Consider the following 23,024-nt stretch of genomic DNA (forward strand, 5'->3'; position numbering starts at 1 on the left):
CTATGAATGATTTGTTCATGAAAAGGCTGTGCAATTTAAGAGATGGAACAGTGTTGTGTCTACACATAACAGACAACTTAGCAAAGAACCCTTTTTAAATTGTATCTTCAGCTACTTTATTACTAGTAGTCTGATTACTACTTTATTACTAGTAATCAGACTACTAGTAATAAAGTAGAGTCATAGAGTCTTTAGCCGTCTTTAACCGACTCTATGACAAATGTCCAAGATTACACTATTTGACAGGCAAGAAACTATTGTTCTAATAATTCTCATTAGTATCGGATCTCTTTGGGCGTGTGGCTCTAAAAAAATGTATTCTTCTTACCAGCAAACCAATAGCCACACAATAAGGCAGTTATGATTATGAAAACAATTAAATAGTTTGCATAATATGAAGATGTGAACCGGAAAGTGACAGAAAATAGTTCACCTCCACTAGAGGGAGCGGGTTGACAACATTAGTACCGCTCTAACAGCCTTTTTTTTTCCAAAATAAAAGACCCAGTTGAGAGCGCTTTCTGATGTTTTAAAGTAATACAATTGCAACGATGTTTATTTTTTATTATTTGGAATCATGTTCATGGGAGATTACATTCCAGCAGTAAAACTGAGATTAACAGGCTTTCTTTTCTCCTTTTTTGTTAGCTAAACAAATGCAACTTTCCTTTAACTTCCGGGTTAATGTCAACCAATCTGTAGCAATGACATTGTACCAAACTCTAGACAAGTCAGTACGCCGAGTGGCTTATACTATGTTAGTTCACATGCTTTGAGGTGTCAGGAAGCTTGGACATTATCGTCAGTATGTCGTCCTCCACTACAGGTTTCCCGGGCGAGCGGCAGCACCAACCGGCGCAGGTAAAACATGGAGATAAACACGCACTAATTTAGATGCTAACACGTTAGCTTACGGTAGCTGGCAGTGACTTTGGATGAACTGCACGCGCAGTTTTATGGAGAGGGGTGTGTGCTTTGTTGCCCTCCGTTTTAATTTCAGTAATTTGAAGATGGATACGTTTGCATGGATTTCTATGACTTCTAGCGGCTGTTAACTAACAGTAAGGTGTTTGCGTTAACCTGCAGACGCCGCTGAACATTGACTACATCCCCACAGAAGAAGAGAGGAGAGTGTTGAGAGAGTGCAACCAGGAGAGCTTTTTTTACAGGTGTAAGTTTCCCGTGCACGCCAGCTTGATGGTTTAGGATGTGAAAATGTTGTTTGTTGTGACTCCGTCGTGTTTACACTGACATCATTATGATTTCTCCACAGCGGTGCCCTTCTCTGTGATCAGCATGGCTATTACCCAAGCCCTAGTGGCCAGAGGTAATGTTGTTCATACTGTGGAGCAGGGGTGTCAAACTCATTTTACACAGTGGGCCACATTCAGAGCAGTCCAATCTGGTTTTCAATAGGACAGATCAGTCATACGTATTATAAAGTGTTCCTCTTTCTTTCACTCTGAAGACGTAAGAGAAGTCTTATGAAAACAATTTATAAAGAAAATATGTGGGAGTGAATTGGCGTGTCACTTTGGTCTTAAATGTTTAGAAAGAAATGTAGCTTTGTTTTTTATTTTACAGATAAATTTGATCGAATTTTACCACAAAACATTGATTTCTAAAGAACATAGTGAAAAACTTGAACTTCTGCTAATTAATGGAGTATTAACAATAATTTTAAAAAAAAATCTATAATTATAGATACTTTACTAATTCCACACTGTGGAAATTCCCTTGTTACAAGGGTCAGAAAGAAAAAGTAAATTAGACATTATATTTATACACAAGTATTTTTAGATGGTGTTTTTTCTGTGTCTACATTGTACACTCTGACTGCTGTTGGGATGAAGGACTTGCGATAGTGCTCGTTCCTACACAGTGTCTGTAACAGTCTACTGCTGAAGGACCTGCTCAGGGCATCCACAGTCTCATGCAGGGGGTAAGAGACTGTGGATGTGGACCATGCTAATGTCCATAATGAACATTAGCATGGTTAACATCCTGCTCTCACCCACTTCCTCTATGGAGTCTTGGGGACTGGCAAGGACAGAGCTGTTGATGGGTTGCTGATATTTCTGTTTGTAAGATGGCTCTAAAACTGACAGAAAGCACAGTGAAATGTTGAAATTTATGCTCTCCTTTGTAATTTTCACATTTTCTAAAGCATCCAGAGGGACGAGATCATTCTGGCCCCAGGGCCATGTGTTTAACATCCCTGCTGTACTGGAATCAGCACAATATCAGTTAAATGAACATTGTCACATGTTGATACTCAAGTTGACATGAATGTGTTAAATTTGCAGGGGCTCTGTCTGCATCTCCAAGATTTGGATCTTTACCCAAAGTTGCCTGTAAGTTTATAAGTGTTAAATATGTGGGATACACACATACACACACTTGCCCTGTATTTACTGAGTAGAATAAGAAAAACCTCTCTGTTAAACTCAGTTTGTGTTGTTTTCTCGTTTCTTTTTTTTTTTTTACTGTGTTTGACCCTACAGTTGCTGGTTTCTGTGGCTACCTGGCTGGAAAACTGTCATATATGAAAACATGTCAGGAAAAATTCAAGAGGCTGGAGAACTCTCCTCTTGGCGAGATTATCAGACAGAAGTCAGGCCTGCCTCCACTGAAGTGAGTATCACATACACTTAATTAAATGCTGGCCTGTTGAGATTAACTGTCAGCAGCATTGCCTTTAGCATTTTGTCCCCTTCTTTACAGATCCCAGGGTCCTCAGTCAGAGTTGGGTGACCCAGACTCTCAGTCTTTTGAACCCATATTCCAGCCTGCAGAAGCCTCGAGCCACACCTACAGCAAAGATTATGGATATGGCTACAGTCCAGACCCACCAGCACAGATGGACAGAGGAGATGACTTTACTGCTCCAGGTATTCCAAACGGGCAATATGTGGGTTATTCACAATTGAGTTCTCCACAGTAGCTCACCAAAAGAAAGTCCTGGGGCCAAAGCTTCCTGTTCTCTTTTTTTGCAAGGAGTTTGCGGCTCCCACTAGCCGTCTTCAGTTAATTTTCCACGAGTGTTAATATTGTATTGATAAAGTGCTCTCTGAATTTTGCTTGCAGCAAGAATAGAAAAGTGCTACTAGTGAAAAGGAAAGACCTTTTCTATCCTTTTCACTTGTTACAGTTAGGTGGTCATCAAAGTCCAGCATTTACTAGTTTTTCTTGTTCGGCATACATCTGAAATTACTTTTTTTTAAAAACAAAACAAAACAAGAGTTGGTTGCACAAATTTGAATTTACTTTGGATGTTCTCTAATCCACACAGGCTCAAAAATAGATACACATATCTCCCTTGATATTTTGTTATATGTCCCTTAGCAAGTTGCACCTTAGCCATATGCTTCTGGTAGTCATCAACAAGCTTCTGGCATAGTGCTGGCTGGATTTCTTGGTTAATTTAAATCTGTTGATTTTGTGGTACAGGTCTGACTTTTTGAGCATACTCCAAAATTTTTTAATAGACTTTAAGGTCTAAGCTTTCTGAAGGCAACTCCAGCTTAATGGCAACCTGCTTTATCTATTGCAAAGTCAGTTTTAAAGTACTGAGATCATTGTCCTGTTGGAACACTCAGTTGTGTCCAAGTTTCAATCGTTCGTCTGCTGATTTTAGGTGAATTTGAAGAATTAGGAAGTAGCTACGTCCAGATGAACAAAATCAACTTTTTTGAGATTTCAGATTTCCTTACGTGGATTATTGAGCATGCATTAAGACGTGGCCCTTCTTCATTATTCTTTCCACTTTGTATAATGTACCACTGGCACCAAAACAGCTGCAGATCATAAACTACCACCCCCATGCTTGATGATACAGTGTTCTTGGGTTTAAAAGTCTCCCCTTCACACCTCCAAACATACCTCTTTGCAAAATACTATTTTTAATTTTTAATCCTCTCATTCTAAAAAGTAATCAGTGTATAAAGCATCAAACTACTTTTTTGCAAATGTTATATTGTAACTTGTATTCTTACTGAGATTAAACATGTAAGTTGCAAAAGGTGTCCACTGAATTCACAGACTGAGTTAATTTAATCATCCAAACATTTCAACAAAACTTTCCAGTAGAAATGAACTTTTTTTTTTTTAAATCCCATCTTTTGCCCTGTAAATTTCAGTCCAGTCATATGTGGAAGAGGAGGAGCCCAAGAGGAAGTCTATCCTCTATGAGGACCTGAGGCTCAAAAACAGAGAGAACTATGAGGTCACACTCACTCAGAAAGCTGACGCATTGCTCAAAACACCACCTGCAAAAGAGCCAGAAAGACCCAAGAAAGATGGTAGGTGGTTACTGCTAAGGCATATATAGAACTTGATATATACTTTTTTTTCCCTTCCTTGGCCAAACTAGATGGAAGATAACCAACATTATAGAACTGTATATTTGTGTCTCTAAAGTGGTGTCTTACAGAGGTTCAAAGTTAGCTGTTAAAGGAGTTGCTTCATAGTCTATAATTCTGACAATGTCTGTAAGTTAGCATTAAATGACACAATAATTAAATTATAGCAACAGCTGAGAGAAAAAAAAATCTTATAGAATTCAAGGAAGTAAAATGTACAAAACCAAATGTCTGGAAGTCCATCAAAGAAGAAAACCTTATTTAGTCGTGGCAGCAGAATCCTATTCTTGTGATGCGCCTGCATCTATATCGTGAACAAGCAGAGGAGCAACTGGCATGGAAACAAATAGTAGGGAGGGAGAAATTTGACCTCATTACTGCCTTTTATTATAATTCAAGATGCAGTGTGGATTGCACCTTACAGGAGGACTAGGATAATTTCCTTAAAAAATGGTGGTGGATAGATAGAGGTCGATTTGCAAGTACAGCCTGTCTTTTAAGTAATTTGTAAAATAATTTGCATTTCTCCTTCTGTCTCTGTACAGTGAAGAAGAACATCTATGGAGACGCTTGGGAGGAATGAGTCCTTTGGTGAAAATAAGATGTGATCAGTATTCGAGTGTCACTTATTGTACAGGACACGGGCTTTTCAGTGGTCACTTTTCATGATGTACAAGATTATGATAATTTTGTCTTTTAAGTATTAATAAAACCAAACAGTTTCAGGTCTTGGTGCTCTGTGTTTTCACACTAATGTGACTTTATCAAAAAATTTTCTATTAACTAGGATAAAGGCAAAGGTTCAAAACAAAAAACCCTGGAGGTGCATTTGACTTGTTTGAACTTGCATCCAGAGTTTAAGACTCTTTCCTAACCTGCAGTTGTTACAATGATTTAAGCACTGTTGTAATTGCATCATGTTTAATACCATGGTGCAAGTACAACAGGGAGTTTAATAGTGAAAGAGAAACTTCTGTTTTACTCATCACAGAGGCCTTTAATTTAGGCGTAAATATGACAATTTAACTTGCAGAGAAATGGACCAAAACCACCAAGGAAACCACTCTCTAAACCTAATCAGTGAAATTTGTTTGGACTGTTTGTCTAGATGCAACACAGAAAGTGGAGTACATCCTGCTGACACCAAATTCAGATAATCAGACAAAAAAAGAAAAATAGAAAGATACAGTGCTTAGCAATTTTACTAGATCACCAACTAGCGTAAGGATTACGCAGCAGCTCCCATAAATTAATAGCACTGGCATAAAAATCATATTTGGTGTTATTTGGTTATTCCACCAGTATGTGCAAACACTTTTAATCAAAATATATTTAATGCTAAAATATAGTTATCCATGAATTTTCAGATGTACTTTTACAAAAACTGGTAAAGCACATTATTGCTTTCTTGATGCCAAGTTGCAATTATTTACATGCATTTCTTACCAGGAACATAAATAGTTGAATTTGGTGGTCTAATAAAATAAGTTTTTTAATACTACCATAAAAAGATTGGAATATTTTAAGAAATACTGGGAAAACATGACTGCTCCAACAACACTGCACACTGGTTATTAGTTATACTTGATTGTCATTTTTCTTATGGGTTGACCATGCAGTTAATACAGCCCTATTAGGGTCTGTATTAACTGCATGGTCTGTATTGTTACTTCTGTGCATCAATTCTGGTTTCCAATTTGTAAGAAAGAGATTAGAAGGTTTTTATTTAATTTTTAATTAGTAGGAATAAAAATATAGAAAATTGGAATTTTTAAAAATGACAAGTCACCAGAAATATTTGAACTTTCAAAAAAAAAAAAAAAAACTACAATTATACAAGCAGGCAGAAACAATCAGTGCTGAGATGCTGCAGGATCTTATAGATGATAAAAACTGAGTAGCTTTTATATAGGATAAGCCTTCATAAGTGGATCCTTGCCAAGGCAAACTCATCTGAAAATATCTACTCTTGTAACAGTGATCCTCCGCTCTTATGGCCATGGCTATGACCATGGCTATGACCATGACTGTGACCGTGGCCATGGCTGTGACTGTGGTTGCAGCTGTGGTCGAAACTCTGTGGTGAAAAGTGTCCAGAGCTGTGTCCTGCAACATGTCCATGAAGACTAAGAGGTGGTGTGGGACTCGCCTGGTGTGGCCAGCCTTCATAAGTCATGGCAGCAGTGTTGGCAGTGGGTAATGGAGCATAAGCTTGCACTGGGTAAGACCCAGGTGTGGGATTGATCTGTGGAAGCAAGGTCTTCTTCCTGTCCTCGGAGGAAGCTGGGATGAACATATCACCGCTGACGGTCCTGAACAGCCTGAAAGGCAACAACTTCTCCAGAACTCCAGCCTTTGCCTCAGACATGTCCAGAAAAGAGACCCATCCTTTACCGTACATCACCCCAACCAGGATGGCAATCACATTACAGGGCAGCACACAGTGAGGGACCAGAGCAGTGGTGATGACAAGGAACACCCAAGGAAGGGCCATAGTGGGAAAACTCACTCCACATAGAAAGGCTTTAGTCATCTTTGTGTGCATGGTAGTTATAGCCACAGAGGCAAGAGTGACGGGAACCAACCCCTCAGTGTGACCCTGGAAGCCGTCCTCCTGCAGGAGATCCATGAAGCTGTAAAACAAGCCTATGATCGAGGACAGCAGGAGGAACAGAAAGAGGAAACGGACCGTCCCCACACCTTTCTCCAAGCTCCCGCTGAGAAACACCAAAGTTGTGATGTTCAGAAGAAGCTGAGCAAAGGTTCGGTGGTAAAAGGGAAACATCAGGATGCAGTATAGGTGTCCGTTTTGAAAAACACTTGCGCCGATGCTGAAGATGCCTTGTTTTAAGCTCAAACATGTTTGGATTGCAAATAAAACACACGATATGATGCTCACTGTGACAATCCCGCTGGTGAAAGCTGGAACAATATCTTTGATAATTTTGCAGATCATCTTAATATGCTCAGTGAGAGCCATTTTATCATCCAACTCAGGATATCCACGATTAATGAGCTAAATAGAAGTTGAGCAAGACTTGCCGAACTGCTTCATCGATGTCTTCACTTCCTAAAGAGGAAGAAGTGCCATTTCCGGGATGTTTCGAGCCGAAGGCTTCGGTGACTTTCTCAGGATGTTTCCTTTTTGATGGATAGAAATGGCGTGCAGTCTGTGATGCAATATATCGATAAAAAGCGCACCAAATTAACTTACTGTACAAACATCTAGCTAGGTATGAATCAGGGCGGCTAGCATGGGTAATAAGAAAACTTCTCGGTAAAACTTTCAAAATAAGTTTCCCTCTAATTTATTTTAGTAAAAACATGTATGTTCTAAGATTTAACCAACGACATTCAAGTCATATTTTGAAAAAGACTTTGCTCAGCTTCCGGTTTTAACTGCCCATCCTCTAGCTATCATTCACACCTCTGCGCCTTCTGCTCAAAGTGAAGAGATGCACTTTTTTCTTTACCACAAGTATTTGTACAAGTTTAAGATACTTGAATAATCTTCATATAACAACATGCAAGACTCCTAAATAGTTGGGAGATTGAGTATGCATCAAGACACCATATTAGACTGTGAAACACCGACTGAAAAGCTCAATAGTTTATAAAGGTTTTTAAAATGACATAAAACTGCCAGTGATTAAATGCTACAGTCAATAATTATGAAAACTATAAATAATAATAACTCAGCTCAAAGAGCATGAAGGAAACGTAATCAATCAATCAATCAATCAATCAATCAATCAATCTTTATTTATAAAGCACTTTTCATACAGAGAAAATGTAGCACAAAGTGCTTTACATAGTTAAAAGCAGCCCACCCCACCCTCCAACTCACTCCCCACACTCTCAATACACATATATCCCCCCACCCACACACACACATACACACACGCGCACACTTAAAGAGTAAAAATTGGGCTGGGCTCGCATGAGCCAAGTGAGGAAACACTATAACAGGGAGCCGTCTGCACCGGGAGCCGGTCACAGACCGCAGCCTCCAGGCTGGGCACACAGCAGGAGGGAGGCAAAGGAGCCCCCCAGCCAGGCTGAGAGGACCCCAGAGACCCAGCAGCCACGGTCAATAACAGCCCCGGTGCAGAGAGCGCCCTCCGAGGAAACACTGGAGATATGACGCAATACAATATATATAGGGTAAAATGATAAAATAAATAAGAACAGGATACAATATAAATATAAATAGAATAAGAAGATTAAAAAATGAATAAGAATAAAATCAAACAAATATTAGGTAAATCCTAAATTAATAATAGAATAACAGGATAGAATAAATAAGCATAAAATAAATAAACGCTAAGTAAAAGCTAAATTAAAAAGGTGGGTCTTGAGCCTGTTCTTAAAAACATGTACGTTCAGTTCTCCCTTTGTTTTACTGAGCAAATGAGACAAATATTTTTTGCCATTTGAACCTCTCACACGCATCAGTGCGTCAAATTGTGATAACTCTGATTTTTTAAATAAAATGTGCTGTGGAATATCAGTATCACTAGACAGCAGTAAATGTCATTCCACAGATAGATGCCTTCAAAAACATCTATCTGTGGAATGACCTGGGATTTTTACAGATATCCATCTTCCTGGGTTAGTACATTGCAGAGAGCTGTAATTGAATACTTGTTTACAAATATTTCTCGAATTAGTTTTACATATTTTATATATTGTTATTTCATATAGTGGCCTTCGTTGTTTAACTGTGAATTGTGCTGTTCTTGGTGTTTTTCTGTACATCTGTCCATTCCTCAATTACACCTCTATGAAAAGTGCATCCAAACAAAATGGATTGCTATCATATTTTATTTTATTTTATTTAACAAACAGTACATATAAGAATTACACGCGACACCAAAGCCTTGTTTTGTGAATCGGCTTGTTAAAAAAAAGTCTGAAAAGAAGTCTGTCCCTCTTCCGGTGTCGTACGGTTACTGCGGCGGATGTTGATGTTTTGTTTCAGAGATCTCAGAACGATGTGAAACTGTATCGTCTCCGGGACTGCTCGATATTTTTGTGGCCGTCTTCCCCGATACTTTTTGTCCTATTTCTCTTTAAGGTTTCGCTGTTTGTCGGCATCGTGTCTCTCCCGGTGTCTGTCCCGGGAAGCGCGAGGCCGAGTCGTGCGATGATGGAGGACTTTGATGAGATCTACGAAGAGGAGGAGGAGGAAGAGGAGGACGAGGACAGGGCCGCGGAAGAACAGCTCCTTAAGTACGCTCCGGACCCGGTAGTGGTGCGAGGGTCCGGTCACGTAACTGTGTAAGGAACTGACAGAGCTCACGGGGGTCTACAAAACAGTTTAACGTTACTGTAAAATGCGGCGGCTAACACAGCTTTCCGTGGGTAACCGGTGGCTAGCTGCGTTAGCTGCCGCTGTCTGGCTTAGCCTAGCTAGTTAGCTTCTAACTTAGCATCAAGCTAACTAACCGAGAAGTGAATGATCGGGTCTAGCTTCAGATAAATTTGACCTTTCTTGAGATTTTTTTATTGTAGCTATTGTCAAGTTGTGACAACGTGTTCCCATCACTGGTTTCATTTTTCTGAAGTTAAGTACAGACTTTCAGAGCTGTTTATACCGATCATTACAACACAAGACAGTACTGTGTCCGTAAATAGGTATTCTCACAATTAAAGCTAGTAATAACCTACCATATCTTGAGTAAAGAAATTGTATTCTTAAGTAGTTGACTGTACTGAGAGTAGAGCTTTTTTCCAAACAAGTATACGCTTAACTTGTTTTTTCCGCTTATCTTACCTTGTCTCTTCAAAAAAAAAAAAAAAAAGGAAGAGTATCAAGCGTACAAATACTAAGAATAAAGACGGGAAAGGGATAAAGGTTGCAGTTTGTTAAAGTTTTGTGCCTTGAATGGATAAATATACCTCCGTATTTCAGCCAATTTACATTTGTGGATTTAAAAGTTGGGTTTTTTTTTTTAAATGTCCAGTTTAGTTGGGTGGAAATGAGCTTACAGTTGAGTTACCTCCAAACATAAATCTGTGTCCTTAATGTTTTGGGGAGTTTAACCTACTGGTACTGTTTCTTTAATTTAACAGTGCCTCACATTCATTCTCACAGTGTTTTACACTACGCTGCTCTTTGCGTTGAACATTAGATTTGTTTGTGTAATTCAAAATTAACAGTGACAGAAGCTAAATAAGCAGGTCTGTGTGATAGTACACAGATGTATGGGATGTTTGAACTGTGTATTATACATTATCTTTGAATGTTTTAGATGAATTATAAAATAATTATTTTTGTTCTGATAAAGTAAATAGCTTCTCTTTGCTGTGGGTCTCAGAAAGATGTTGTGATGTGATTTTTAATTTCTGCACTAAAAGTATATTAAATCTCTAATAGTGGTTCATGTCTGATACAGTTTCATCTTTAATGTTGTAAGTAAAAATGTAATTTTTTACCTACTTTCAGGTTTGGACTCAGTAACAAATTCGAGTCAGAATTTCCTTCAGCACTTACAGGAAAGGTGAGTGTGTTGTTTTTATTGAAAGCAAACCATGACCGTGGGATTTAGATCAGAATCAACATGTAGTGCGTCATTTAAATTAATTTCTTTCCTCTTTTTTTTTTTTTTTTTTTTTTTTTTTCTGTACGAAATACAGATATTTGATCCACATTTAATGGTGCTAAAAGTGTGAATATACATACTTTTAATAATAAAAGTAATACTGTGTGCTTCCCTTAGGTGGCACCAGAGGAATTCAAAGCCAGTATCAATCGTGTGAACAGCTGCCTAAGAAAGACGCTCCCGGTGAATGTGCGGTGGCTTCTGTGTGGTTGTCTTTGCTGCTGTTGCACACTGGGCTTCAGTTTGTGGCCCGTCATCTGCCTCAGCAAAAGGGTGAGATGCCCATTCACTTCGTCCCACAGTTTGAAAATGTTACGCATTTGTTGCAGCATCACAGTGAACACAACAAAAAATGTTGTGCCCTAAGTTGATATGAGGCCGTTTTTTCACAACAGTATCATCTAATATCTTTTTCCAGACAAGAAGATCTATAGAGAAACTTTTGGAGTGGGAAAACAGCAGACTTTACCACAAGGTAAGCAATGAAGGCATCATTTGAAATGTGTGGGTTGATGAAACTTATCTAATCTTCTATAATCACTGTTTCTGTGTAGTTGTGTTTGCATTGGAGACTAAGCAAAAGGAAGTGTGAAACCAACAACATGATGGAATATGTAAGTATTAGCTCTTTTCAGTGGTGCAATTATCCCAGTACAGTTAAAGAAAGTATACTAGGTGTTACACCCACTACCAGATTGCGTTAAAAAGCTGCTGATTTTAACTCAAGAGGTACTATTTCAGATGATAAATTGTGCCGAGGGTTGGTTTGTGGTTGTTCATGTAGTTACAGGTTTATCGCTGCACCATGGAAAAGTATCATATCTCCAACCTTTTTGAGCGCAGATGTTAGGCAGTTATTGTATCTGCAGTGTATGCTTGCGTGTCTTTGATCGATTAGTGTAGCGCATTGTTGCTCAGTCCAAAAGAAAGGGGTAGAAAAAAAACAACAACTTTTTAATTGAGTATATTTAGTTGTCGAGTAAATGGGGCTCCTGCAATCCACAGCCCTGGCTAGTGGTTGTGTACCACCTTGTCTTTTGTTGTGCATTAACAAAATATTACAAATTAGTTTAACCTACTAGTATTAGCGTTTCTTATTACTAACATTAGCAATTTTGTGTCATGGTGTCTGGGCTTTTATATACAGATGTTGTTTATCCAGCCAGCTTTCAGCTACTTCACCTGATTCTGTGCCAGTTTAATTGTGTTTAGAAGAGGCTGACATGCTCCTCTAAATATAAACGCAGCATATTGATTCTTGTAAAGATACACAAAATGTAATATTCTGTGGTTGTTATCTGTTAATATATCTGGCTTCCTCATAATGGTAACACAATAGCCATTTATCCATCAGCCAGTTCCTCTTTTTCATAGTTTTGCGTAGGGCTGCTCGATTATGGCAAAAATGATAATCACGATTATTTTCACTGAAATTGAGATCTCGATTATTTGACGATATTTATTTAACCCTTTAAGACCTACTATAGAACCAAGTCCGCCAGAGCTTATATTATTTTTTTACATGTTGTAGTGCCATTTGTGGGAGCATTTCAAGTTGCTATACAACTATTATAGCCCATATTTTAATAATATGTATGCATTAAGTCCATAGTAACTACATTAATTGCAAAAAAGTGCAATAAACTACAAAAAAAATTGAAAATCGTTTTTGTTTTTTTTACATATATTTCTACTTGGAGAAATTTAAGAGGTTTATCCCTCAAAACTTTAAATACAAAAAAGTTGCAAAAAATAGTTTACAGCAACAGGAAATTTATTTTGAGTGTCTTCATAGTTTTATTTTGGAGATACACCAATTTTTATATACTGCAGGAAAAACGAAAAAACAATCCTATGATGCAAATTTGCAAAGAAAACAGCAGGTGCATCAAAATAAACTATTTCCAGCACTGCAATTCGAGTTCTAAGCATCTCAGAAACTATTCAGAAAAGTCAAACATGACCAGTATAGGCTTTTAAGGCCTACAAGTAAAAAACTACAATTTCCGCGAAAATGACATCACTTCCGGTTTCGGGCAGGAAATGGCGGACATGTGATAGTTCGCGCTGACGTCTGTTTCACTGTGGGAAGTGTTACGAACAGCTGATCGGATTGGCAAAGCTGTTTCTGGAATATTATGTTTTTGTTCCTGCAACCGCTTTTTATGCAGTTTTTGCAAAGCTTTATGTGGAAGGAAACCGTGACCGAGGACAAGCTGATGGCATCAGATGTAAGTACAACTCCTCCGGGTTATTGCGCTAGCTTACACGGTTCCGGTTCTACAGGGATTTAAAAATAGTTACACAAAACGGAGCGTGCTGCTCTGACCGGCTTTAAAGGGTTAACAATGACTTTAAAAAATAATATAAAATAGTGTGCAACACCACTGAAGTTGTTTTTAACCTCTCTTTTCAACCAACGGCAGTCACTCTCCTCTCCAAATAACTTCTGCTTAGCTTTCCGAGCTTCCCTCGGGTCCTCTTAATCAGCGGTCTCCAACCTTTTTTGCGCCACGGACCGGTTTATGCCCGACAATATTTTCACGGACCGGCCTTTAAGGTGTCGCGGATAAATGAGGGAGGGGCTAATAATCGGCTCCGTCATTTTTAATGATCGTTGAAAGCCCAGATCGTAATCGTGATTAAAATTCGATTAATTGAGCAGCCCTAGTTTTGCGTATAGCCACGGGCAGCCTGCTTGTTTTTTGGGGGTTTTTTTGTATTTCAGAAAAAGTAACTTTAGCACGATCTGCTTAGTTAAGTTGGCACTCAGAAGTAAACAAATAGGCTTGCACAGGTTTGCATCTGTGACCCAGTTAGATGTGAGATGGTGGCTGTTTTGATATAAACGCTGTGGCCAAACCTCTCCAAGTGAAGTGAGTTTTTTTTCCATCAATACCTACTCGGGTCGGCTCAGCACAGCCTAAATCTTAAGACTTAAATCTTGTTGAAACATCCCTGACTCACTACTGAGAGCCTTTTGTTCTATTCCCTGCAGGTAATCCTAATAGAATTCCTACCTAAGGTCCCGATCTTCAGACCGGACTAGCCTGACTACAGCTGATCTGAAACTTCTTCTGCTGCCTGCCGCTGTCACAGAATCATGATGGCTGTAAAGTTCCCAAATTATTACAGTTCCTTAAATACTCCAGCATTTATGTTGACATTTATTCTCCCTGTTTTCTCTTGGATCCATTCCCTATAACATATCTACAGCCTTGTTTACAAATCCAGCAGCCCCATACTTTTTTTTTTTTTTTTTGGGGGGGGGGGGGGGGTGGTGACATCACCATTGAACCTTGGCCAGCTGGGCAAACCTATATCAGCCTATGGGATGTGAGGGGAGAACCAGCCGTGGACAATTTTCTTGATCTTTGGAACTATACCTGGAGACTAGACTCTCAAATTGAGTTCTGGGAGCCACGACTGGAAATTTGTCATTTTTATGTTTCCTAACCGAAGCACATGGCACAGACAGACCATGATTAAAAAATATATCAATCAATAAAACACTTTCATATGTTACACCACCAACTTCACCTGCAAAAAGTACACGCCAGTGCATTTGTAATAGTTGGTTTGGTGCTTTCGATTTGTTAAAGGCAGAGGAAGCAACGCAACACTGAACTTCAAAAGAGCCTTCATCCAAATCGACGCTGTAGCGGAACGTGGGGGTCCTGCGGGAACATGTTGGGCCAGTGGCAAAAACAGCTGAACTCAATGTCACTATTCAAATACCAGGCATCCTCTGGCCTCTTTTCACGTCACTTCACTGTGCATCAACCTAACCCAGTGACAATCACACACTTTGACTGTACTGTATGAATGGGTCTTTATGCTACACAGGCTACGTGGATCAGTTTGTTTTAAACATGTGTCCAGGTGGTGGGCTGACTCTTGAAGAGACGGCCACCGGTGTTAAAGAAAAGCTTTTTTTTTTTTTTTTTTCTTCTTCTTCTTTGTTTTTATTATTTGAAGGTTTGTTTTCTGTTTTGTTGAAAGAAAAGACGGACAATGCTTGCAAAACTTTTATGTGTGTCAAACATAAGCAAAAAAATAACCGAAATTGGACAAATCAAACAGGATACTCTTCTTTGGTAATGAAAAAAAAATACTTCAATCTTTTAGTTTAAGTAATTTATAAATGTGAGCGTGCATTGATGAAATAAGCATCTTTTGTGTAACTGCAAAGGAATGCCTTGGTTGTTTTATTTCTCTCTGGGGTCTTGTGTCGTGACTAAAGCACACAATCGCTTTGTACATAAGAGAGGCCAAGTAAAGGTGTTGATTATCTGCTGACCTTGGCTTACTCGTGTCTAAAGGATGTGGATGTGTACAAGGCAGATATTCTGTTTTAGATGTAAACTTACTCGAGATGAGCATAAAGAATAAGAGTTCCACCTTGTGAGGTGTTATGTGGTACAAGTGATCTGTGTCATGAAGCAGGATTTGGGCGTTCAATATAGTATGGGGAAACTCAAACAATCAACAAGGAAATGAAGCAGGTCTAATATGTGTAAAGAAGTTTTCAGCCCTACTCTGTTCTATGAGGCATTTTTGTCTTCCAGTTTGAACCAGTTGTTTTCAGAAAAAAAGCTCAGACTCTCCACAGTCTGCTAATATGTAAACATGCCGCTCTTTCCAGCAGAAGTTAGTGAACACCAGTAACAGACCTCAAAGGGAAGTAACAAAATGCACTCCGTACAGTAGTAAAGTGTGTCTAATTTGATTGCAGTTTTTCCAAAGACTTCTATAGAACCTGAACTCTTTTTTTTTTGTTTTTGTTTTTAATCACAACTGAGTGCAAGTATTGGCTCTTCCACATTGGCTTCTTTTTTTTTTTCAGGTCTTGGAGCCATGTCCATTTTTTATATCATCTATAGTTATCAGCTAGCCTGACAAGCAAGGGGCATTTATAGGCCATATTTAGCAGAAATAACTGCTAAATAATAGGCAGTTATTATTTTTCGCGTAAATCCATTAAAAGCAACCTAAAAAGGTTTGAGTGCCGCAAACATGGTTAAAAGGAGCCTGCCTCAGGTGGTCATATGAGGAGCTGCAGCCGGTGGCAGTTCGATGTTAGCAGGATTTTTCAGCTCCAGAGAAGTCCACTTTGTTATAAAATGTTGATTATGAAGCCTTGTTTCTGAGTGAGTTATTTAGCCTGTAATCCTACTTCATGATGGTTACTTCAACAAATGTTTCCATGTCACAGATCACAACGTGAAGCACATCACATATCTTGCATATGTTTGACATTGACAAAGAGAGGAACAGATGGAAATCTGAAAGAAGGCCTTTTTGAGTAGATTGTATAATTGTCTTTCCCTGCTCCACACACCTTTGTGAAAGCATAAGAAGACTATGTGGTTATGTATGTCAAGAATTTGAGCTAAGCCACTTAGTTTTTGTTCACTGAGGTCTGGTGATTGCATGGATCACACTCAGGGGATTGCACTAGATTTTGAAAAGCCCCAAAATGTAGCAAAATCTCACTGTTACACCAGGGTGTCGCATATAGTACACGCGTCACACGTTACTTTGAGTAATTGCTAAACGATGCAGTTGAAGATTTGGAAATATCCCTGAGAAAAAAAAGAATAACCTTTATAACATTTCTGTGGTCTTTCTATTTAGAAAGTGAAGGAAGCACATGCACCAACAAAAAACAGATTTAGCCGTTTTATGTTAAAAGACCCAAATTCACTTGATTACTGCTGGTTTGCCTGTCGGATCATCTGTCACTTTTCTATACTTTGAACTGTTCTGTGTAAAGCGAGGCATAGGGCCGTATGCATATTTGTGGTGTGTGTGCATGATGTTTGCAGAAGCAAATGTTCCGATGTAGATCTGACTGTGATGAAATCCTGCACAAAAAATGAGTCCTTTTTATATAATCTTGAGTGGTCGTATGTGTGCGTGTGTGTCTGAGAGACAGAAAATGTATATACATGACTCATGAGCAGATGTATGTAAAGGAATAAACTTAATTAAACAAAGGTATGGACATTCTTCTCTTCAACTCATTTTTTTATTAACTGCTTCCTTGGCTGCATTATTTGCTAGATAATAAGCGCTGACAGGCATCTTTGTAAGGTACACCTGTCCACCTGCTCTTTCATTCTAATCAGCCAATCAAATGACAGCAACTCCGTTTATTTAAGCATGAAGACGCAAGATAACCTGCTGAAGCTCAAATCGGAACATCAGAATGGGTAAGACAGTTGATTTGAGTAACATTTAACATAGCATGGATCTAGGGTTTACAGAGAGTGGTCGGACAAAGAGATCAAGTAGGCTTTAGATTTAGAAAATGTGTTAACACCAGAGGTCAGAGAAGAATGGCTTAGTGACATTTATGACTACTTCAGTCTTCCTTGAATAGATCCAGACTACTTTGGACCATGTCTAAAATGGTCTTGGTGCCATTTATTCAGAAAGCAAATCAATATTTTCATTTTTATGTCAGTTCAGTGAAGCTAAATCTAAATTGCTTTGAAGAGAGATGACAGCCACTCATATGTTTTTAGCATGTTTAATTTTCGTGGTAATGCTCTTGACAGACATGGCTTCTTCATCAACACTTAGTGACATTTATGACCATGTCAGTCTTCCTTGAATAGATCCACACTAGTTTGGACCATGTCCAAAATGGTCTTCATTCCACTCTCAGTGAAAAGCTTCTCAAATAGGTTGAGATCATCGGGCGTTGTGCTGCTCAAGGTCAGATCAATAGTCTTTGTTCCTGGGCTGAGCGCTGGATCTGGGCAAAACCCTGCAAGAAGACATTTGTAAATAAAGTTCATTCATAAATTTGATTAATCTATGACCTTATCAAACATGGTGGTTACAAAAATATAAAGAGTATAAAGATAATATTAGATTGAAGAAGTAACATTCAGTTCAACTGCAGTTTCTAGGTTTTCATATTATATAAAGGTTTATACCTTTTTCTGAATCCATGATAGCAGGTGGTTGTAGGTTCAGACACTCTGCCTGCTTTGTAAACTCTTCCAGCTCAGCAGCAGACACTTTAGTTCTCCTACCTGAGAGACAGAAAAAGTGTTAGCACGGCACCAAGTTAGTAAAGAGATTAAAACACAAAGAAACAACTGCTGCTGCTATTTCAGGACCTGGACCACTTGCTGCAATTGAAGGAACCATGATATTGAAGGAGAATTTGTGGCCATGAGCACATGAGCAAGGCCACCTCTGAATGGCTTTCAAAATCTGTTCATGCTTGAAAATCCAATCCAGTGCTGGTGTATTGAATGGACTCTACATAGTAGAGTTTTGAAAAATTCTTCCACAGCGATGTGAAAGACTCATTGCTAATGATTGCAAATGCTTGATTTCAGTTCTTGATAACCAGTTATTAGGTTTAGGGACAATTTCCTTTTCACACAGTGCCATGTAAAGGAAATATTCCTTTAAGAACTGTGTTTTCTATTTGCTTGGGTTATTTTTGTCTAATCTAAAATTGTATTTGATGATCTGAAATATCTAAGTGTGACTAATATGTAAAATAGAGAGAAACCAGGAAGGGTGCAAATACATTCTCACAGCACTGCATGTTTTTAGATGTTTTATTCTTTTCTTTTCTTTTTTAAAAAAAGAAGAAACATTTCTAAATATGCCTTTAACTGGCAAGTGTTATTTGTAACTGGTATTTCTAAAGGCAGTGTTCCAGTTTATTAAGCCGTAGAACAGTGGAAACCACTGTTCAATTATTAGTCATTGTTTTATTTTGGAAATTAGTGGCCGGCGTCTCATAAAAAATACTTAAGTACTTTGACATTACATTATTTAGTGTGTCATTGTTCTTACTCAGGAGATTGAGTTTGCTTGTGGTTCTTCCAACGGTGTCATTTGCGAAGATAACAAGGCAGTCAGGGCAGCCAGTATTCAGCAGGACAGCAGAAGATTGGTTATTGTGCACTGTGGACAGATGACAGATGATGGCCACGCTTCATATTCTTTTAGCATTGGTAAGGGTGCAGTGTGCAAATACACACCAATCGATATAATGAAAGTGTTGTGGCAATGCTAGGTCCAAAGTCTAAATCAAAGTCTAAATCTGGTCATCGAATGTTTGTTCCCTCACTAATACTCACCCAAACTGTTGTTAACCAAAGTCATGGTGGTTTTCAGTGTGAAACACTTGCCCATCCTTTTAGAAGATAAAATTAAAGAGATTTCTAAATTCACATTACTTGAAAACAGTATCAGTTCAGGCAAGGCTTTATCATTTTTATTACATTTTATTAATGTAGAGATTATTGAACGTATTAGCCTCAGTGGCAGCAGTGGTGTTCATCCAGGCGGACACCACAAGCATCTTCATCAGCATTTTGAATCCAGGTATGCCTGTGCTCTCTGCTATTTGTGTCCATTTTCCCACCAGCTGAAACAGATGGTGTATAATATACAGGGGGTAAAATAAATATTGAAAACATCACCAGATTTCTCAGTACATACATTTCTAAAGGTGCTATTGACATAAAATTCTCACCAAATGTCAGTAACAATCCAGCCAGTCCACACATGCAAAGAAATCAAACCATAGATGTTATGTGTAAGAATGAGAAATGAAAGAAGGAAAAAGTATTGAACACGCTTACTGAAATTGTATTTAATACTTCATGCAAAAGCTTTTGTTGGTAATGACAACTTCAAGACGCCTCCTAGCCGCAGGCATCGCTCAGGTGTGATTTTGGTTCATTCTTCTACACAAACAGTCTTCAGATTCTGAACGTTCTGTGAGCCCTGCTATGAACTCTAAACTCTATTATATCTATAGATTGACAGGTCATTCTAGCAGCTTCTTTGGCTTTGTGTTTGGGATCATCGTCTTGCTGAAAGGTCCGTCCTCATTTCATCTTCAACATCCTGGTAGATGCTAGCAGAACACTTTTCTATTCATCTTCCTCCATTTATATGAAACATTCCAGTGCCACATGACGAAAAACAGCCCCATACTTTGATGTTCCCAACTCCAAACTTCACTGCTGGTATAGTGTTTTTGGGGTGATATGCAGTGCCTTTTGACCTCCAGACATGGCATGTATTATAGCATCAGTTCAGTTTTGGTCTCTTGTGACGGACCGAGCAGTGAAGGAAACTTAGGCACAGGTTAAAGTCCAAAAAAATGATTTTTTATTTAACCCAAAAAACATATTTGGTTAACTCATGCAAAAAGAATCAAAATCTTGGGCCCATAAAAGAGGTCAAAATAACAAAACTCTACTCAAAGTCGACAACACAACCGATAACTCAAACAAACTGACCTAACTTAATGAGACAAAGGGGAAACTTAAATAGTGGCTGATCAGCCCACAAAAACAGGAGAAGGGGTAAAACACACAAAACCTAACTAAACCAAACATAATGAACTTCAATTCCCCCCCATGGTCCTGAGTTATGGCATGAACCAATTTGTAGTCTTCCTTTAAAGCTCGCTCTGCCCCTTTTCCACCTCTTGGCTCCTTAATCAAGGGACTGGAACAGCTGCAACTAAGGTAACTCAGAAAACAAAAAATTAATCATACATAACAGTGTAAACTAAAATGTGTGCACTTATTTTAGAATGCAGTGTTATGTGGATATGTAAATTAACTCTGAACCAAAACCAGTTATTTATTGTCCTGTAAACAAATTCCTATATTTAAAGAAAGAAATGTGACTGCAATATTACTTATAAGCCTCTACACTAACATGGTGGGTATTACCACTGTGTGGCTGTAAGTGCAGCCATCACATCTCTACTGACCAGAGTATATTCTGCTAGTATCTCTTGTCTAAATTTTGTTCAGCAAACTTTAAACGTGCTTTAGCATGCTTTTTCTTCAGCAATGGAGTCTTGTATGGTGAGCGTGCATACAGGCCACAGCAGTTGAGCTGATTCCAAGTCTTTTTGTAGCTCTTCGCAAGTGCTCCTTTGCTTTTGACAACTCTTCTGATAATTCTTTTCACTCCCCTGTCTGAAAACTGGTGGGGAGCAGCTGGTCCTGGCCAGTTTATGGTGAAATGATGTTCTCTCCTGCCCCAACAGTGCTCACTGGAACCTTCAGATCCAACACAACCGTTCTGGTTATGTTGGATCTGAAAAGTACTAGGTTTAAAACACATGGGGATCGGGCTTTTCAGGCACTGGCACAGAGGCTGTGGAAGTCCCTGCTGTTGTCTTTACGCTCTCTAGACTCCACTGACTCCTTTAAAAAGCAGCTGAAGACATTTTTATACAAACGAGCTCTTAATTAAATTTTTCACTGTTTCACTATATAAATTAAAATTTATTTACTTGCTACTTACTAGTTTAGTAATTCTGATGGATTGGTTTTATCCATCATGAGATGATTCTTGTGTGACACATTGGTAATGAGACAACTTTTTATAGGCCATCAGTTAGAACAGAACCAGCTAACATTAATTTGCACTAGGGGGCAGGGTTGCTTTGTAATTGCTGATAGATTTCAGCTGGTGTCATGACTTTCCATGCCTTTTTGCACCTTCCTTTCTATATATTCAATACTTTTCCTCTTATTATAACACAGCTTAATTTATGGATATCAATGGTTTGATTTCTTTGTATGTGTGGACTGGATGGGTGGTTATCCACATCGGGTGTGAATTTCATGTAAATTTGGTGGCATGTTCAAAACTTATTTTACTCAGCGTATATGTGCAGAAAGTCATAAGTGAAAGGTGAGATAAGAGAGAGTCTGACCTGATTGCCGTGGATTTCAAGAGGCTGGATTAGATTCTCACAGCTTGTCACAGGAGCTGAGTGTCCAAGAGACAGAAGACCGAGCACAACTACAGCAACGTGAACAAACTCCATCATGGCTCATCTGCTGATAGTGTGGCTTCAGACTCTGAAGTGTGTTCTGGACATTCGAGACTCAGCCCAGTTTAGGTGAAGTATTGCTCAATTGTTTACTTATGTGTTGTAATTGTACTTAACAGAAATATTGACTCTGTGGCAGTACAGTCAGGGGGTTATTTAAATGTGTTGCGACAATGGTAGAGCAGGTCATCTACTGATCGGAAGGTTGGAGGTTCGATTCCTGGCTTCCCCCAGTCTGCATGCCAAATATCCTTGGGCAAGATACTAACCCCAAATTACTCTCCGATGCATCCATCGGAGAATGAACGGGTGTGTGAATGTTAGTTAGAAAGCACCAAGAAAATGTGCTTGTGCGAATGGGTATGAATGCACAAGTTGTGTAAAGCGCTTTGAGTGCTCAGAAGATTAGAAAAGCGCTATATAAGAACCAGTCCATTTACCAATCCCACCTAAGGGAATTTCACCCTCTGGGAAATAAAAAGATTGACATGTAAATGTAACAAATTAAATTAAAAGCTACCTGGGTTTGAAAACACATCCCAGCAAGAGAGGCAAGGCAAGGCAAGTTTATTTGTATAGCACAATTCAACAACAAGGTGATTCAAAGTGCTTTACAGAGACATTAGAAACAAGAACAAATAAAAAGCATGATTTAAAATTGAATAAAACAAGCAAATAAACTAACTAACTAACTAAAATCAGAACAGTAGATAAAATCAGTAGTTAAATGTAAGTTTTGAAATTTAAGCTTAAAGTGTGGATTTGGTGCTTTATTCAAATGCAGCTGAGAACAGGTGAGTCTTCAACCTGGATTTAAATAAACTGAGTGTTTCAGCTGATCTGAGGCTTTCTGGGAGTTTGTTCCAGATATAAGGAGCATAAAAGCTGAATGCAGCTTCTCCGTGTCTGGTTCTGACTCTGGGAACTGATAAAAGACCGGATCCAGATGACCTGAGGGATCTGGATGGTTCATACTGGGTCAGGAGGTCATTGATGTATTTTGGTCCTAAACCATTCAGAGCTTTATAGGCCAGCATCAGAACTTTAAAGTCTATCCTCTGACGGACAGGCAGCCAGTGTAAGGACCTCAGAGCTGGACTGATGTGGTCCACTTTTTTGGTCTTAGTGAGGACTCGAGCAGCAGAGTTCTGAATGAGCTGTAGTTGTCTGACTGATTTTTTAGGTAGACCTGTAAAGATGCTGTTACAGTAA

The 23,024-nt window shown here is 38.8% G+C and overlaps 4 protein-coding genes across 4 annotated transcripts; 2 read left to right on the forward strand and 2 right to left on the reverse strand.

Annotated features, from left to right (window-relative positions):
* Nucleotides 1–465: 465 nt before the first annotated feature.
* LOC113024092 (OCIA domain-containing protein 1) lies at nucleotides 466–5,090 on the forward strand. Its single transcript, XM_026170745.2, has 8 exons — nucleotides 466–861; nucleotides 1,087–1,171; nucleotides 1,274–1,327; nucleotides 2,307–2,354; nucleotides 2,505–2,634; nucleotides 2,725–2,891; nucleotides 4,140–4,301; nucleotides 4,907–5,090. Exons 1-8 carry the CDS (start codon nucleotides 808–810, stop codon nucleotides 4,942–4,944), a joined length of 738 nt encoding a protein of 245 aa, XP_026026530.1. The 5' UTR covers nucleotides 466–807; the 3' UTR covers nucleotides 4,945–5,090.
* On the reverse strand, nucleotides 3,244–7,639 carry rhbdd2 (rhomboid domain containing 2). Its single transcript, XM_080302877.1, has one exon. The coding sequence runs from the start codon at nucleotides 7,339–7,341 to the stop codon at nucleotides 6,325–6,327; it is 1,017 nt and encodes a 338-aa protein (XP_080159003.1). The 5' UTR covers nucleotides 7,342–7,639; the 3' UTR covers nucleotides 3,244–6,324.
* Nucleotides 7,640–9,291: 1,652 nt separating this feature from the next.
* chic2 (cysteine-rich hydrophobic domain 2) lies at nucleotides 9,292–14,894 on the forward strand. Its single transcript, XM_026170747.2, has 6 exons — nucleotides 9,292–9,641; nucleotides 10,810–10,864; nucleotides 11,084–11,239; nucleotides 11,385–11,441; nucleotides 11,521–11,580; nucleotides 13,965–14,894. Exons 1-6 carry the CDS (start codon nucleotides 9,508–9,510, stop codon nucleotides 14,013–14,015), a joined length of 513 nt encoding a protein of 170 aa, XP_026026532.1. The 5' UTR covers nucleotides 9,292–9,507; the 3' UTR covers nucleotides 14,016–14,894.
* Nucleotides 14,895–17,485: 2,591 nt separating this feature from the next.
* Nucleotides 17,486–22,347, reverse strand: LOC113024093 (uncharacterized). The gene is made up of 6 exons (XM_026170746.2): nucleotides 21,693–22,347; nucleotides 19,225–19,370; nucleotides 19,081–19,136; nucleotides 18,794–18,904; nucleotides 17,914–18,012; nucleotides 17,486–17,741 (listed from the first exon to the last, which is right to left on the reverse strand). Exons 1-6 carry the CDS (start codon nucleotides 21,807–21,809, stop codon nucleotides 17,572–17,574), a joined length of 699 nt encoding a protein of 232 aa, XP_026026531.2. The 5' UTR covers nucleotides 21,810–22,347; the 3' UTR covers nucleotides 17,486–17,571.
* Nucleotides 22,348–23,024: the final 677 nt, after the last annotated feature.

Source organism: Astatotilapia calliptera, chromosome 6 (genome assembly GCF_964374335.1).
Source record: "Astatotilapia calliptera chromosome 6, fAstCal68.1, whole genome shotgun sequence".
Taxonomy (NCBI): domain Eukaryota; kingdom Metazoa; phylum Chordata; class Actinopteri; order Cichliformes; family Cichlidae; genus Astatotilapia; species Astatotilapia calliptera.